A 14,069-nucleotide genomic window follows, 5' to 3' on the forward strand; every position below is an offset into this window, starting at 1 on the left:
TCACTTTGAATATTATATTCAAAGACTAATTGACTCGAGCTGGCTTCATAAATAAGATAAATGAAATTTTCGGTTGCCGCTCACACGGTAGAAACTTTGAACTTTCACTAAACAAACAATTGCCTTGTCTACTCACACTCGAACTACCTTTTTCTAAATGCGGACAAACCATTTTAAAATATTTCCACAGCCTTTTACTATATAGTTTACTTGACGATAACTAAATCGTTTATTAAAATTGCTTACCTTCTTTTACACACTGCATCTATGTATTGGTTATCTTTTAACAACGATAAAAGGGGCGTTAATTCAATTTCGTCCGATAAAAAATCCTTATCGCAAACAACCAGATGTCTCTACATTTTAACACGCAATTTCACATTTTACAATTACATACATAAATCTAAATAAAGAATTTACAAAAGCGATACAATTTAAACAAGTTAAAAAAGTAATCGTAAAAGATTTACATAAAGCGCATTTCCACTTCCATTCATTTTACATTTTTAAGATGCAACTTCTGTAAAACTGGTAAACATCCGGCCACAAATATGAAACATAGCGTTGCATAGGTGCCGTCCATTTTTGACGTGCTACTTCAGTTTCAGTTTATAAGGAGAATTTAATTTCAAAGCTTCCATAAATAAAAAAGTTGGCACTGCGCATGCGCAAATCCAAATTTTGAAACTAGCGTTTGATTTTCCTTTATTCCAAGCGCCTATGTATCCAATTTCATTTAAATGCTTCCATAAATGAAAAAGTTGGCATTGCGGATTCGCAAATCCAAATTTTGAAACTGGCGTTTGATTCTCCTTTATCCCAAGTGCCTATCTATCAAATTATTTAAATATTTTTATAAATAAAAAAGTTTGCAATTCGGTTAATCAATGGTCGGAATGCGAAAAGGGCACTGTGAATTTTAAATCGATTCGACTCAACTTTTGGCGTTGCGTATTATATGGCTGAAGCTATGCCCATATTGAATTTCATGCAATTCAGTTCATAACTAACGGAGATGTCAAAGAGATCGGGCATTTCTAAACAATCATACGGACAGATAGATGGACAGACGGACAAAGGAACAGACGGACAGGCCAACAGACAGACGACAGACAGAATTATAAAAAATCTCTAGGATCGTTAATAAACGGCAAAATGTAAAATTATGGAACATGTAAAAAATGGTTTTTTTGGTTTTTTACAATAGCTTTTTTTGTAAGCGGTACGTCGTTTCATGAAAGTTAGATCGCTCTGCTTGTAATTTTTCCCCCACAGAGTTGCCTACTGTAAGTATAGGGTAAGTCAACAGTGCCGTCTCATCGCAACTGAAGCATTAACTCGCTGTTTTTTATACTCTCATGCTCTGTCGCCACGGTGTTTAGAGGAGGCAACACTGTAATATGTTTCAACTCTTATCTGCTTGAACAATAATTATTTCTTATATTATTTCTCGAATATTATTTCTGTTCTCTTTCATTATGAAGCGGTACACGTATAAATTTTCCTATACCGACATATTTGTAAATTTAGCAAAGCAATCTTTAAAGAATAAAGCGACCACCTGGGCCGATTCTTCTTCATGTTTTTCAAAGATAAACAAAACAAAAAGCGGCATTTATTTAACTTCACAGTTACAAATACTTGACTACCATAAATTAATCGAATTCAATTCATACGCATTGCACGTCCTTTTGGGCAGTAATATTAAAGACATTTGTGTTGTTTTGATACTTAAACACATGAGCACATCCATTTTCATCTTGTCCAGTGCACAAGAAATCCTTGTCGGTAGCACCAACTGCAATTTAAAAAAAACCTTTGATCTTTTTGAATTCACTACCTAAAGCCCGCTTGACAAGGGGGGGAGCAAGTTGCAAGATAAATTGCGAAAGGCATGCGCAGTTCAAAGCCAGTTGATCAATTGCTGCAAGAGACTTGCATAGCCGGAGCTATTTTTCTGGCATGAGTTGTTTTTGTGTCACCAATCTGCTAAAATACAGCTGCGATAACTATGATGTTGAAGTACGCACCGGTTACGGTTTTTTTTATTATTCTTATTTAATTCTTATTTGAAGTTAGCAACTGTGAAATAAATACAATGCAATGCTTATTGCATGCATTTTATTTTTGCAAGTTGTATTGCTCCATGTCAAGTAGTTAGTGTTAGTAGTGAAGAAAATCGTTTACAAACCTTTCAACTGATCCACTACAGTAATTGCGAATGGGCATTTTTCGGCACACTCCGTACTATTGTAAGGACCTTGGAGATACACTTGGCACAAGACACAAGTGGCCAGATTCTTGCATGTATTTGCTCTGCGCTAAATTTGAACTGTTAGTTACAGTGCTACTATTAATTGTTAGAGCTTAAGGGCTAGTCTTTGATGTTATCGTTAAATCTACCTGACAGTTAATTTCCATGGAAACATTTGCATAGAAGGTCAGATACCTATGGTGTTTTGTTTCAAGCTACCTACATCTTTTGAGAATGATGAGAAGATGCTAAATTTAGAACATACCGGATGATTTTCGCAAAATTTTCCATAAAATTTTCCATCCTCCATCGCATCACATTCACACCTGCCGCAAATACATTCACCATGTCCATTGCACATCAGCGCATCTTTTTTAAATGGGGGATAACAAGGAGTTGTCGAGTTAGTGCATTCACATGCGTTTCCACTATACCCGGAATCACACGAACATTGACCGCAAGTGCATATACCATTTCCAGCGCACATCTTACCGTTGTGTCTGTCGCAAGAGAAATTGTCGCATTCGCAGAACGCTCCCCAAATTTTCTATAAGGGGTACACATCAAAATTGAAGTAAGGCATTTAGTTCTCTACCTTCCTAATATTACTGGTGATTTCGCATTCACATGTATTACATACACAAGTTCCTCTTCCGGAACAGTCAACATCGTCGGTCGAATTATTTGCTTTACAACCCAATTCGGTCAGCTCGCTCACTGAGCATTCGCAATATTTACCGGTGTGGGCTAAATCGCACTCGCAAACTCCACATTTTAATGTTCCAACGTTGTTGCATTGCTTCGCCTTCAATTGATATCCCTAAAAAATAAATGTATGGTAAGTATGGACAATTCGCCAAAACAGGAAGTGAAACAATCTTATTCCCAAGAAGTAAATATCGTAGGGCCTAATGGAGCAAACTACATCATGTGGTAGTCTATACAACATCTTTTCTTCAAATCGTTACGACGTAGATACATTAATTAAGGGGTTCTGTTTGAATTTTTGGGCGTTTTATTTACTTTTGTTAAAAGTTGACGTCATTTATTAGCGATAAGAATGCGTTTTAATAAGGAAAAACTGTGTTTTTCGTAAAAAGTACTATTATCTAAAATAAGAGAATTTCGCGTAAAATTTGGATCCGTGACGCTTAGGAGGGACAAGGAACGGATGCGAGTGATCCGGAAGCTGCGCCGACTAGAAAATACGAAACGGAACCAACGCAGTGGGACGAATCGTATAAACTCTTATCGCGCGATCAACAACCAATGGTATCAAAATCCGTCTGGCTCCCCCCCATTAAGCTTACTCGAGATCACCATTCTATGAAGCGGTACATATGAAAATTTCCGCGGCCTTAATTCAAGTTAGAATTTTTATAGAAATTATATTACCGTTCAAACCTTACAAGAACAAATAATTGAATTCTCGTCCCCATAAAATCGAAGGTACTGCCCCAAATTCGAGGGGATTTTAGAATCTAGAAAACCCGTAACCTAGCCCGTAACGCTGCTTAGAAAGTGACAAAATTCGGAGATAATCAGAAAAAACTCAGAAATTAGCTCATTTATGTTGTATTTTCGTGTCACTTTACTTGAAGAGATTTTTGCAAACAAATGACACTTCCTCATTGCGACTGTTTCTCCCCTACAAACTGGCATAAACCATTTGCGAAGAATGTCTACCCTTATTCACGACAGTTACCAAAAATCCGGGATTTTCGCATGGGCAAGTGCAAAACGTTTCAACGTTCACATCTACCGATTTGGTACTATTTTCTGAAAATATCTGGAACTTTTGATATCGCTCCTTATATCCATTGGGACACTTGGTCAATTCCACCTTTACGTTGAAGTGAAGATGCCTGGAGGCCTCAAGTACCTAAGCACAGCAGATTAGCAAGTGTCTAAAGGTACACAAACTTACAATACTGTTGGTGCAATAAACGTTGGTCTCCACATAGCTCCCTAAACATTTTGAAATGTACTCCACGCTTAAATACGGGGATGAGTTATCATTCAATACTATTGATATATCCTAACCGAAATCAAACTATAAGTAGATGTCTTCCGCACGTATCCGAGAACTTACCGTATCATTGGCAGCCTTATCAAAATGGATCACAAAGTAGAGAGGTTCATCTTAAAGCAACAACTCTTCGCACAAAAACGGTGATTAGGATATTATACTTACTTACTCTTAACTGTAAGTTAATTATCTGAGGAGATAATTGACCTGTCGACGAATCGTCCCAAGATATCGTACCTGCCGGAAAATAAACTTGATCTTCCGAGCAAAGTTCGGCAATGTAGGGTAGGTGTAAGTTAGGTTTGAAACATCGGGGTGCATTATCCGCTCCCTAAAACCCAGAGTTAAACTAGTTCTAGAGGTTTGTGTTTACCTCCTCCGAGCACCACGCGCAATATGGAGATCGTATGCATTCTCCACATGTTGAAAACGAATTACATAAATTTGTTGTGTTATTCGCACTCACTTCAAGTGCAGATAAAATAAATATGCAAAATATTACACTTTGCACCATGACAACTAAATTGGTTGTTCTACCAGTGTTTAGTTATAGAGCAGCGTTCCGTTAGTACTGTGGCGTTTTGGATCTACTTTTTTGAATGTTGATAACAGACTGTCTGTGTAATCGGCCAGACAGATAAACTACACTAAAATAATCGATATTGCAAATTTTATGTCTATTCTATTTATCATTTAGAACAACCTCGCTTGTCTAACGATAAAGGACAATTGGAAAATTTATTTTGGAACTGTTACTTTATGGACCACTTTTGTTTCTAAAACAGTAAAACGTATGTATTTCTGAATTATTCCGACGGAATTTCAAAAGAGATTTGTTTTGTTGTAAGTTAACAGTAAACAGTTGTAACCTTTCGTACCCAATAACAAAATTTGTATGTCACTGGTGATAAGAGAAACTGAACGAGTGTATGGAAATAGTTTATGGGAATGTTGAAGTTCTTTTATTTTCATATAGTGTGGACGTAAATACTCCCCCCACCCTCCCCGCCTTTCTAAATTAGAAACAGTTTTCCAGATCGATTTGCAATTGGCGGGGGATAAGTACGGTAAAAATACTACTTCTTGACATAAATTCGTCAGATGGTTAGGAGGCCATGTGCAGATACCTCATGTTGAGGGTCGTTTTATCCGCAGTTCAACTCTCGAGTTTCAAATCACCACTGTAACCCTAGCTAAAATGGCGTTTCGTTAACGTTTATTGTTTTTAAAATTAAAAATGTAAATAAACAATCAGGAAGGTACTTTTAAGAGAACATTTGAATTTGATACTTTTCATACTAAAAATTGAAGTTTGAAACTTTCAACATGTCGGTTGTGCGGGAAAAAAATATGTTTGTTCTCTTTACAAGAAAAAAAGAAAGGTAGAGGGAGGTAGAGGTGTTATTCCAAGAACATCTCCAATTTTCAGAGGTAGATGTAGGAATTATACTAGTCAAAAAACTGAATTGGAGCAAAACATATCCAGCTCAAAGCCGAAAAAGCAAATAGGGCTTTCTGACAAATTGGACGACTTCGAGGACTATCCCCTAACGGAAGGTAATGAGAACTGCCTCAAAACATGTGTTTTATGGTCCAGAGTCGGCTCTTCCACTTATAGTTGCAAACTGTAAACTTAATAACTCAAAAGACACCCGAACCCAACACAGGGTTAGCTAGAACATGATGTTAGATTATTATCGCCATGCGAGAGAATCCTTCAAAGGACCATCTCGTAGCTTGGCGCGTTTTCGCACTGTGCTATCAAAAAAGAACCTGATGTTACTCGTGAGCATACGTTCTGGGCACTGCATACTAACGATATTTTCGATAACTTTTGATAATTATAGATAACTTTTAATCAATAATGATCGTTAATTGTCGATAATAATAGATTATTATTGACATCTGTCGAAAATTGTCGATCTCTGATTGTTATTGAATAATGTAATAGCGATAATTATCGAGAGAAAACTATGAATACTTTTTCATAAATCCTATCGATATAAATATATTCTCAATGCATACACTCGTTAACATGTTTGGTTATATTTGGTATTGTTATTGACAATTTAAATAAAAACAGGATGTTTTGAAAAACATTAAAACAACTATAAGTATTCCGTAGTTTTCTGAAATCAAAACTAGACAATAATCCTCAAAAATTTGGTACGTCCTTCAATAACCTCAAAATTATTAGTTTTTAACAGAAACGGTAATTTAAGCATGATAGTAGGTATCTAATTTACGTCAACCAGTCTAAAGTAGGTTGTGAATTATGTTTAAAATCACAATTAATTCATTCATTTCATTCATTTATTCGTTGCAATTTTACAATAATATGCGGTCCCACTAAGTCACAGACTTATCAGTGGGTACCGTTCATATTGATATAAGAATTTCACATTTAGGTTCACAAAATGAAGTATACATTTGAGGGCGCTGTGAGGGGAAGTGCAATCAGTACTTTAATCATTGCGGAGCATAGTTTTAAGTTGCTTTATAAACAATTGTCTTTTCAATGAATTGTAGTCAAACGTAATTTCATTATACAACCTCGGTATAGTGCATTTAAGTGTACGTTCACCATAATTATTGTAAGAGCGTGGTACTACATATTTCGTGGTTCTGGTATGATATTGGTGTTCAATTGTTACCTTATATTGATCGTTCTCAAAATTACTAATTATATGGTACAGCTTATAAACCCCTAGCGGCGTTAATGTGTCAATTTTGTCTAGTATATCGTGTTTGTTCATGTTTTGGTATATCATTTTTAACACCTTCATTTGTATTTTATTTAATTTATTTATGTAAATATCTTCCACGCAACCCCAATTTTGTATACCGTAACGAATTAAAGACTCAAAAAGCGTTTTATATACTAGACTCATTACCTCTACGTTTGTTGTTTTTTAAGCAAGTAAAATGTACCTGAAATTTTCTTTAGTTTTGCATAAAGATAATCGATATGCTTGTTATACTTTAGATGATTGTCCATTTTAAGGCCTAAATACATTGTCTCACTGACCTGGGTCAGCAAACGACATCCACAATATGTACAACAGTTAAACAAACAATTACAATTATGAAGCTGTATTTGGGTAGATTTGGGTAATACCATGTGTGGAGTTCTGAAAGTCATTGTAATAGTCTTTGTGGCATTAATATAAACGTTCCTACCGTGTGCCCATTCAATCACATTATTGAACTCACTTTGTATTACCGCTTGACACACTTGTATATTACTATGGGCGTATAGTAGCACTGCATCATCCGCGAACATAACACACACTTTTCAATCACTTTTGGAAGGTCGTTCACGTAGATCAGGAAAAAAATTGGACCTAATATACTTCCTTGCGGCACACCGAAGTCGCAAGGCTTCGGTTCGCTGTATTCGTTGCAAACTTTTACGATGTGACACCGATTTTCTAAATACGATTTGATCCACTTCAATTCTTTCCCAATTATACCGCATGCTTCCAGTTTTTTCAGAAGTAGCGCGTGATCTATTGTATCGAACGCTTTAACAAAATCAATAAAGACTGCGATGGTGTATCTACCGTTGTCCATGTTGGTGTTTATGTAATCATTAACGGTATTCAGGAGTTGTTCCGTACTCTTCCCTCTCTGGAATCCATATTGTTTGCTATTTATGATGAGATTGTCCTCCAAGTACTTCCTTAGGTGGCGGACTACGTATGTTTCGAAAACTTTTTCGATAATTGGCAGGATACTGTAACGGAAATGCTCCAGACATGACGTCGCCTTTGGCGCTCTGGAATTTTCTACGCGTATTCGAGAATGTTCGGGACTTACATTGCTTGCGTGTATAAATGGTTGCGGACCGAACATCGCGGCAGTCTACTATCGAACGAGATCGAGTACGGACGAAACATTGAGCGCGAAAATCTGATATAAATTGCGAAGTGTGTAATATAAATGGTCGATATAAATTGTACAGTTTTTATAGTGTTCAGTTTTGTTTAATAAATATTGATATAAATCGAACCCGAATTTATAAATCACGTTACATTGGTGTCAGAAGTGGGATTAATTAAATTAATTAAAAGTAAGATTAAATTAGGTGCTTGTGCTTGTGTATGCCTGTAACAAGATCTGCTGCCGCTAAAATGGAAGAAACGATGCTCAATTTGCTCCAGCAAATCCAAAATGGCCAACAGGTGTTGCAACAAGAAATGAAAAGCACCCAAGAGAAGTTCGAGAAGTTGGAAGAAAATTCTAGAAAGATTAATGAAGAAAATTCTAGAAATATTCAAGAGAAGTTCGAGAAGTTGGAAGAAAATTCTAGAAAGATTAATGAAGAAAATTCTAGAAATATTCAAGAGAAGTTCGAGAAGTTGGAAGAAAATTCTAGAAATATTCAAGAGAAGTTCGAGAAGTTGGAAGAAAATTCTAGAAATTTTGAAGAAAAAGTTGAAGATAGAATTACGGAAGTTTCCAAAACATTTAAAGCAACATTCGTTGAGATTGAGCACAAGTATGAAGAGCTGCGCGAGCAATTCTTGCGACTGACTACGGAAGAGCGTACTAGTAGTGCCTCAGATGAATTACTGATGGACCGTCTTCTTGAGGTGCCACAGTCTACTCATTACAAGAAGGTCGACCCAGAAACAAATACAAGAGTAGAAGGCGACGTTCAGCAAGCCCGAATAAAGCCACCTACTTTTGATGGTAAGATTCCTTGGACCACGTACGTTCGACAGTTTGAAGCAGCGGCTGCGGCAAATAAATGGACTCTTCAAGACAAAACTACAGCCCTGATTCTTGCTCTGAGAGGAGATGCTCTGGATGTGTTGCGGACTATCCCCGAGGATCAACAGAACTTCCAACAAATAGTAGCGCGACTCGAAATGCGATATGGCGATAAACCCCTTCAGCAAGTTTACTATGCCCAAGTCAAGAACCGAATGCAGAAACCTGGAGAAAGTTTGCAGGAACTTGAAGCGGACATCGCTAGACTGATTCGATTGGCATACCCTACGGCACCGGAGAGCTTTCTTGATTAACTGGCTGTACAAACATTTATCGATGCCGTTCGTGATGGAGATGCCCAGCAGGCTTTGAGATTGGCTAGGCACGACAAAATTGAGAAAGCTTTGGCCCATGCGTTAGAATTCGAAGCCGCCAAGAAAGCTAGTCATGGAAGTGCGCGAGTACGTATGGTGGAACCTCGCAGTGAGAGCCGGGTAAGAACCATCGAAGAGGAAGGTGGCTCTGAAAGTTTTGAAGAAAAGGTCAGTAAAGTAGTGGAAGAAAAGGTCAGTAAAGTCATGGAAGAAAAGATCAATAAAGCAATACAGTCACTGGCAAAGAAACGTGAACCACGGCGAGATTGGACACGTTCGCCGCAACTGCCAAAAACCATTACAGCAGTCGGAAAACTAAGAAAGGTCGACAGGAAGGGGCTATCGTCGACCTGCAGAAACAAAGCCCCGATCTTCACTGTAAACATTTCGTCGTCTGGAAAAGTTCTGAATTTGTACATCGACGGCCGAGTTAATGGAGAAGACAGATCCTTGCTAGTAGACACAGGTGCAACAAGAACTATTGCAAGACCAGAGTTATTGAAGAATCATTCTCGGATCTCATCTTCGACCTTGCAGTTAAAAACAGCAACTGGTGAAGGAATAAAAACGCACGGAGAAATACAAATGTCTGTCACCATCGGAAAGACCACCATCAATCACCAGGTGCTAATTGCTGATATTTCTGATCAATTCATCTTGGGGATGGGATCTTCTTAAGAAACTCGGAGCTGTGTTGGACGTGAAAAAGGGCGTGTTAAAGGTCGGCGATGAAGAACTCCCTTTCCATGAAGACAAAGAAGATGTTATCCGCCTGTTAACCACTCATGACGTCATTATACCCGGACTTAGTGAAAAAATTATAATGACCACTTTAGATGGATATTGTCGCCAGGGAAGCCTACGGATAGTCGAAGCACTAAACGAAAAGGAATTTCTAGTGGCTAGGGCTCTGGTAAAAGTTCAAAATGGCGTTCCGATTCGAATTATGAATTTGAAAGATAGTCCTGTTAAGCTAAGCAAACGATCTGTAGTTGGACAGTGTGTGCCCATCTCGGCTATTCGCTCTGTGAAATCGGAAAATCTATCTAAAGGAAAGTATCCAAGAGAGCTGATAGATATGGTCATTAAAAACACTCCAGATTTGGACAATAGACAACGACAAAGGTGAAAAATATGCTTGTGGAATTCCGAGATGTGTTCGCGGTAAACGACCAGGACAAGGGCAAGACAAGCATAGTCACCCATAAAATAAATACTGGCAATTCCCAACCGATTAGACAACAGCCAAGGCGACTCCCCTTGGCTAAACGAGACGAAGCTGAGGAGATTATTAGAGACATGAGAAAACAAGGTGCCATCGAGCCATCGAATAGTCCTTGGTCATCACCGATAGTGCTTGTAAAGAAGAAGGATGGCTCCACAAGATTTTGCGTTGACTACCGTCTATTAAATTCGGTCACCAAGAAAGATAGCTATCCACTGCCAAGAATAGACGACACCTTGAACACTCTATCTGGAGCCCAATGGTTTTCCACACTCGACCTAAAGAGTGGTTATTGGCAAGTGGGGATGGAATCGACAGACCGAGAGAAGACCGCGTTTTCTATAGGCTCTGGACTTTGGCAATTCACAGTAATGCCTTTCGGATTGTGTAATGCCCCCGCGACGTTTGAGAGACTTATGGAAGCAGTTCTAAAGGGACTAACGTGGCAGACATGTCTGGTATATTTGGATGATGTAATTGTCGTAGGAAAAACTTTTGAAGAACACCTAAAGAACCTGAGAGAGGTGTTTGGACGATTACGAGAGGCCAATTTAAAACTAAGTCCCAAGAAATGCTTTATGTTCCAAAAAGAAGTTAAATATTTGGGGCACATCGTATCTCGTGACGGTGTTACAGCTGACCCAGAGAAGATTATAGCGATTCAACAGTGGCCGATTCCTGAGAACAAGCACGAGATTCGAAGTTTCCTCGGTTTGTGCACCTATTATAGACGATTCGTGAAAGGATTTGCCAACATTGCCAAACCATTAATAAAGTTGACAGAAGAGGGCAATGAGTACGAATGGAGTGAAGACTGTCAAAGAGCTTTCGAACATCTCCGGCAGGCTCTTACTAGCGCACCTATCCTTGGCTACCCCAGAAATGAAGGAAAGTTTGTGCTAGATACCGATGCCAGTAACACCGCCATTGGAGCTGTTCTCTCTCAATTGCAAGACGGACAGGAAATAGTTATTGCCTATTTCAGCAAAGTACTGTCGAAACCCGAGAGGAATTATTGTGTGACTAGGCGAGAGCTCCTGGGTGTGGTAAAGGCATGCGAACATTTCCATAAATATCTTTACGGCCGCAAGTTCCTGATAAGGACAGATCATGCAGCGCTAAAGTGGCTCTTGCAGTTCCGAAACCCAGAAGGACAGGTGGCAAGATGGTTAGAAGTTTAGAACGTCTTCAGGAATATGACTACGACATTGAACACAGGGCTGGAAAAGTCCACAATAATGCAGACGCTTTGTCAAGAAGACCGTGCAAGGACAACTGCACACATTGTTCTAAGATAGAAGACAAGATTGGCCATCTGCGACGAACAACTGTAGAGAGTGAGGAATGGAAGCCAAGCGAAATCAAAACGGCCCAAGAAAACGACCCAAGTATAAAATCTGTTCTGAATTGGATGCGCCACGGACAAAGACCAGACTGGCAAGACATTAGTGTCACAAGTCCTGAAGTAAAGAGTTATTGGGGCCAATGGAATAGCCTGACTCTGAAAGACAACCTGTTGTATAGGACCCTTGAAAGTGAAGATGGCACCGAATCGACGCTGCAATTAGTAATACCTAGAAGCAAAGTGTCGGAAGTATTGCGAAAATTGCATGACGGCGCTTCCGGAGGACACTTTGGTATTACGAAAACGTTGCAAAGGGTACGTGAGCGATTCTATTGGATCAACCGTAAAGAAGATGTCCGGCGATGGTGTCAAAAATGTGAGTTATGTGCTACTGGAAACGGACCAGTTTCCAAGAAGAAGGCACCCATGAGGCAGTATAACGTTGGTAGTCCGATGGAACGAGTTGCTATCGATATCGCAGGACCGTTTCCCGAGACAGATGGCGGAAATAAATATATCCTAGTCGCTTTGGATTATTTCACAAAGTGGACTGAAGCTTACGCCATTCCAAACCAAGAGGCAGCAACAGTTGCAGAAGTGTTGGTAAAGGAGTTCTTTACACGTTTTGGTGTTCCTGTAGAAATCCATTAAGACCAAGGAAGGAACTTTGAATCGGCTTTGTTCCAAGATGTTTGTCGATTGTTAGGAGCCAATAAAACCAGAACAACACCTTTGCATCCTCAGTCAGATGGAATGGTTGAGATAATGAATCGAACGATGGGTAAATATCTTTCAAAAGTCGTGGCAGAACATCAGAAAAATTGGGACCAGTACCTCCACCTGTTCCTTATGGCATATCGATCAGCCGTCAACGAGCCCACGGGTCAGACTCCTGCCTGCCTTATGTTGGGTCGTGAACTACGCCTTCCATGTGATCTCGAGTTTGGGCGTAAACCCCATGAAGAATATGTCGCAGGTGAAAATTATGTTGACCAACTAAAGGCGAAGATGAACGATATTCACGACTTGGCTAGAAGTCATATTCAGATTGCAAGCGATCGCATGAAAAATCAATACAACCTCCGCTCGGTCAATGAAACTTTTGAAGCTGGAGATCTGGTATGGCTGCACAATCCACAGAGACGAAGAGGTCTTTCTCCCAAGCTACAAAGACAATGGGAAGGTCCGTATGAGGTGATCAAGAAAATAAATGACGTGATATATTGTATCAGAATGAACCACCGGAAACCGAAAGTTGTCCACATTAATCGACTCGCACGATATGCCGGATCCAACAACAACGAAGAAGTTAGAGGTATTCGAGAAGAGGAACGCAGCTTTGAGATCGAGCCAAACTTTAACGATTTTATGTCAAATTACGCCCAGCGGAAGAAAGCTCGATTTGGCGTTACTCAGGAAATTTGTCAAAATATTTTTGAGCTTCCGGTTAACGTTTCCATCGCCCATTGTGTCGCGGAAGACCTTCGCATGGGTAGAGGTATAGCTTCCGTATTCCGGAAAAGATTTGGAAGAATAGACGAGTTGATAAAGCAAAGACCACGAGTGGGTAAAGTACTGCGCTTAGAAGATAGTCAACGCTCTTTGTTCTACTTGGTTTCAAAGAAAACGTCAGAAGGCAAACCCAGCTATGAAAACCTCTGGTCTGCTTTAAAAAGCTTAAGGAAACTCATGGCATACTATGACATAAATAGCTTGGCGATCCCGAAGATTGGATGTGGTTTAGATGGGTTGGACTGGAAAATAGTGCGAACCATGATCGAAGTGATTTTTAGAAACACTAGCGTTCGAATTACAGTATGCTGCTTCAACCCACAGGGGACGACCCTCCGCAAAACTGTGAACTGTTACTTTTTCAAGAAAGGTGTTTGTCGAGCAGGCTCTGACTGCAGATTCCGACACGAGGCATTAAAAAGTAATACTAACGCAGTTTCTGAACGAGACGCCCAGAATTAAGAAGGGGGCAGTGTAACGGAAATGCTCAAGACATGACGTCGCCTATGGCGCTCTGGAATTTTCTACGCGCGCGATAGTAGGAATATTCGAGAATGTTCGGGACTTACATTGCTTGCGTGTATAAATGGTTGCGGACCGAACATCGCGGCAGT

At 39.4% G+C, this 14,069-nt stretch overlaps 1 protein-coding gene across 1 annotated transcript; it reads right to left on the reverse strand.

Moving 5' to 3' along the window:
* Nucleotides 1-1,595: 1,595 nt before the first annotated feature.
* LOC116177435 (integrin beta-PS-like) lies at nt 1,596-5,141 on the reverse strand. Its single transcript, XM_031496411.1, has 9 exons — nt 4,657-5,141; nt 4,449-4,614; nt 4,347-4,396; nt 4,182-4,292; nt 3,960-4,136; nt 2,850-3,074; nt 2,520-2,801; nt 2,192-2,321; nt 1,596-1,798 (listed from the first exon to the last, which is right to left on the reverse strand). The coding sequence occupies exons 1-9, from the start codon at nt 4,795-4,797 to the stop codon at nt 1,671-1,673; spliced, it is 1,410 nt and encodes a 469-aa protein (XP_031352271.1). The 5' UTR covers nt 4,798-5,141; the 3' UTR covers nt 1,596-1,670.
* Between the last annotated feature and the right edge of the window lie 8,928 nt (nt 5,142-14,069).

Source organism: Photinus pyralis, unplaced genomic scaffold, assembly GCF_008802855.1.
Source record: "Photinus pyralis isolate 1611_PpyrPB1 unplaced genomic scaffold, Ppyr1.3 Ppyr1.4_LG7, whole genome shotgun sequence".
NCBI lineage: Eukaryota > Metazoa > Arthropoda > Insecta > Coleoptera > Lampyridae > Photinus > Photinus pyralis.

Excerpts from the sequence above, each read along its gene's own strand:
- LOC116177435 (XM_031496411.1), bottom strand. The coding sequence starts at position 4,797 with ATGGTGCAAAGTGTAATATTTTGCATATTTATTTTATCTGCACTTGAA. Across the intron at positions 3,075-3,959 it reads GCGAAAATCCCGGATTTTTG|GGATATCAATTGAAGGCGAA; the intron begins GTAACTGTCGTG and ends TTTATTTTTTAG. Across the intron at positions 2,802-2,849 it reads TCACCAGTAATATTAGGAAG|AAAATTTGGGGAGCGTTCTG; the intron begins GTAGAGAACTAA and ends TACCCCTTATAG.